The 1,650-nt window shown below is 48.4% G+C and overlaps 1 protein-coding gene across 1 annotated transcript in view; it reads left to right on the top strand.

The window, feature by feature from the left end:
* Window positions 1-1,650, top strand: part of LOC102763642 (prostaglandin F synthase 1) — a 21,817-nt gene that overhangs the window by 19,637 nt on the left and 530 nt on the right. Inside the window, exon 7 of the mRNA XM_015558382.1 lies at window positions 863-1,140. Coding sequence (XP_015413868.1) covers window positions 863-1,140 — 278 coding nt within the window. The remainder of the gene's footprint in view (window positions 1-862; window positions 1,141-1,650) is intronic.

Below are 1,650 nucleotides of genomic sequence, written 5' to 3'. Positions count from 1 at the left end.
GGGAGACTCTCCTACCTCCTCAGCAGCACTAAGGATGTCCGACTGCAGCTTAGGTCTGCTCCCCGCTGGCAAGTGGACATCCCCCAAGGGCTGCCGGGCTGCCAGAGTGATGTCTGATTGCCATCTTAGGCCCAATCTCCCTGGGAGTGGGCCTAAGCCAGCAGGTAGTCATCTCCCGAGGGGTCCCAGACTGTGAGAGGGCACAGACCAGGCTGAGGGACCCCCCTCCCCCTGAGTGCACAAATTTTTGTGCACCGGGCCTCTAGTATATATATAAAAGCTTAAGTGGCTGGTTCAACTGACCATTAGTTATGACGAACACTGACCACCAGGGGGCAGACACTCTGACTGGTAGGTTAGTTTGCTGCTGGGGTCCAGCCGATTGAGATTGGGTGAGATAGGCCGGACATGTCCTGGAGCGCTCCCATAGTCTGTCTCAGGCCCCTGATCATGCACCAGTGTGAGGGACCTTACCAGTGCACTAATCCGTGCACTGGGCCTCTAAGTGTGTATGTGTGTGTCTATATATAATTACATTAAGCTTTAACATTTTATTATGGAAGACTTCAAACATAGAAAAGCCAACACAATAGTGTAGTGAGGTCCCTGTACTGTTACTGAACTTCCACAGTCATCATTCTTGTTTCATGCATACTCCAAATATTATTTTAAAAGTTATTTTATAATATAATTTACACAGCTTCTCATGCATAAATATTGGAGATACAATATTGACAAATGGATGTACTGTTCTACACACATTTATCTTGATTATTTGGGGAATTTGGAGGAAAAGGGACAGCACACTTTATATTTCTGGTACTGTACCCTTCACATCTACATGCTCTGGTTTTGTGTTCAGGGTGGAAAAGGATAGCCCCGCTCTCTTGGAGGAGCCGATCTTGAAGACCATTGCCAAGAAACACAATAGAAGTCCAGGGCAGGTGGCCCTGCGTTACCAAGTGCAGCGAGGGGTAGTGGTCCTGGCCAAGAGCTTCAATGAGAAGAGAATCAAAGAGAACTTCGAGGTACAGGCTGGTCACTGTCTCTCCAGAGTGGGGAATGGGTGCTGTACTAGGGGCCATCTCTCTTGCCTTTCAGCACGTACCCATGTTCATTTCTTCCCATGCATGTCTCCCTGTGCTATGAGGGCAGCTTGGAAGGGTGGGAGAGAGAGCAATGGCCTCAGAGTCCTAGGTTTTATGGTCTCCAGGCCTGGCTTTGCTGCTTCCTAGTTGTGCGAACTTGAGTTTATTTCATTGCTGTTTTTTCATCGGTTTTAGGAGTCCTTCTATGCAGTAAAGACTTCTAAAACCCTGATTCCTCTCTTTCATCTTCTCTGCCAAATAAATTCCTGTTTATATTTCAATATCAAACCTAAATAAGATTAGCTGTGAGAGGAAAGAAGATGGCGGCGATATAGGCAGACGCGTCCCAGGTCGTGTCCCGGAGCAAATGGAGTGAGCAGCTGAAACTAATAACACCCACCCCAAATTGGTGAAATTGCTCAGCTGGTGAGACAGTTTGCAGCCGGGAAGGGCAGAACTCCCCTGGAAAGGAAAAAAAAAAACAGGGATTTGGGCAGGAAAGTTTGCCAGACCTCTGAGCCCAGACGGTCGGAGGGAGACAGCGTGGCAGCCAGCAGCGTCC

The sequence above is a fragment of the Myotis davidii genome, unplaced genomic scaffold (assembly GCF_000327345.1).
Source record: "Myotis davidii unplaced genomic scaffold, ASM32734v1 scaffold592, whole genome shotgun sequence".
NCBI lineage: Eukaryota > Metazoa > Chordata > Mammalia > Chiroptera > Vespertilionidae > Myotis > Myotis davidii.
Note: the sequence above shows the minus strand (reverse complement) of the source record. Positions and strands in the feature narration are given on the sequence as shown.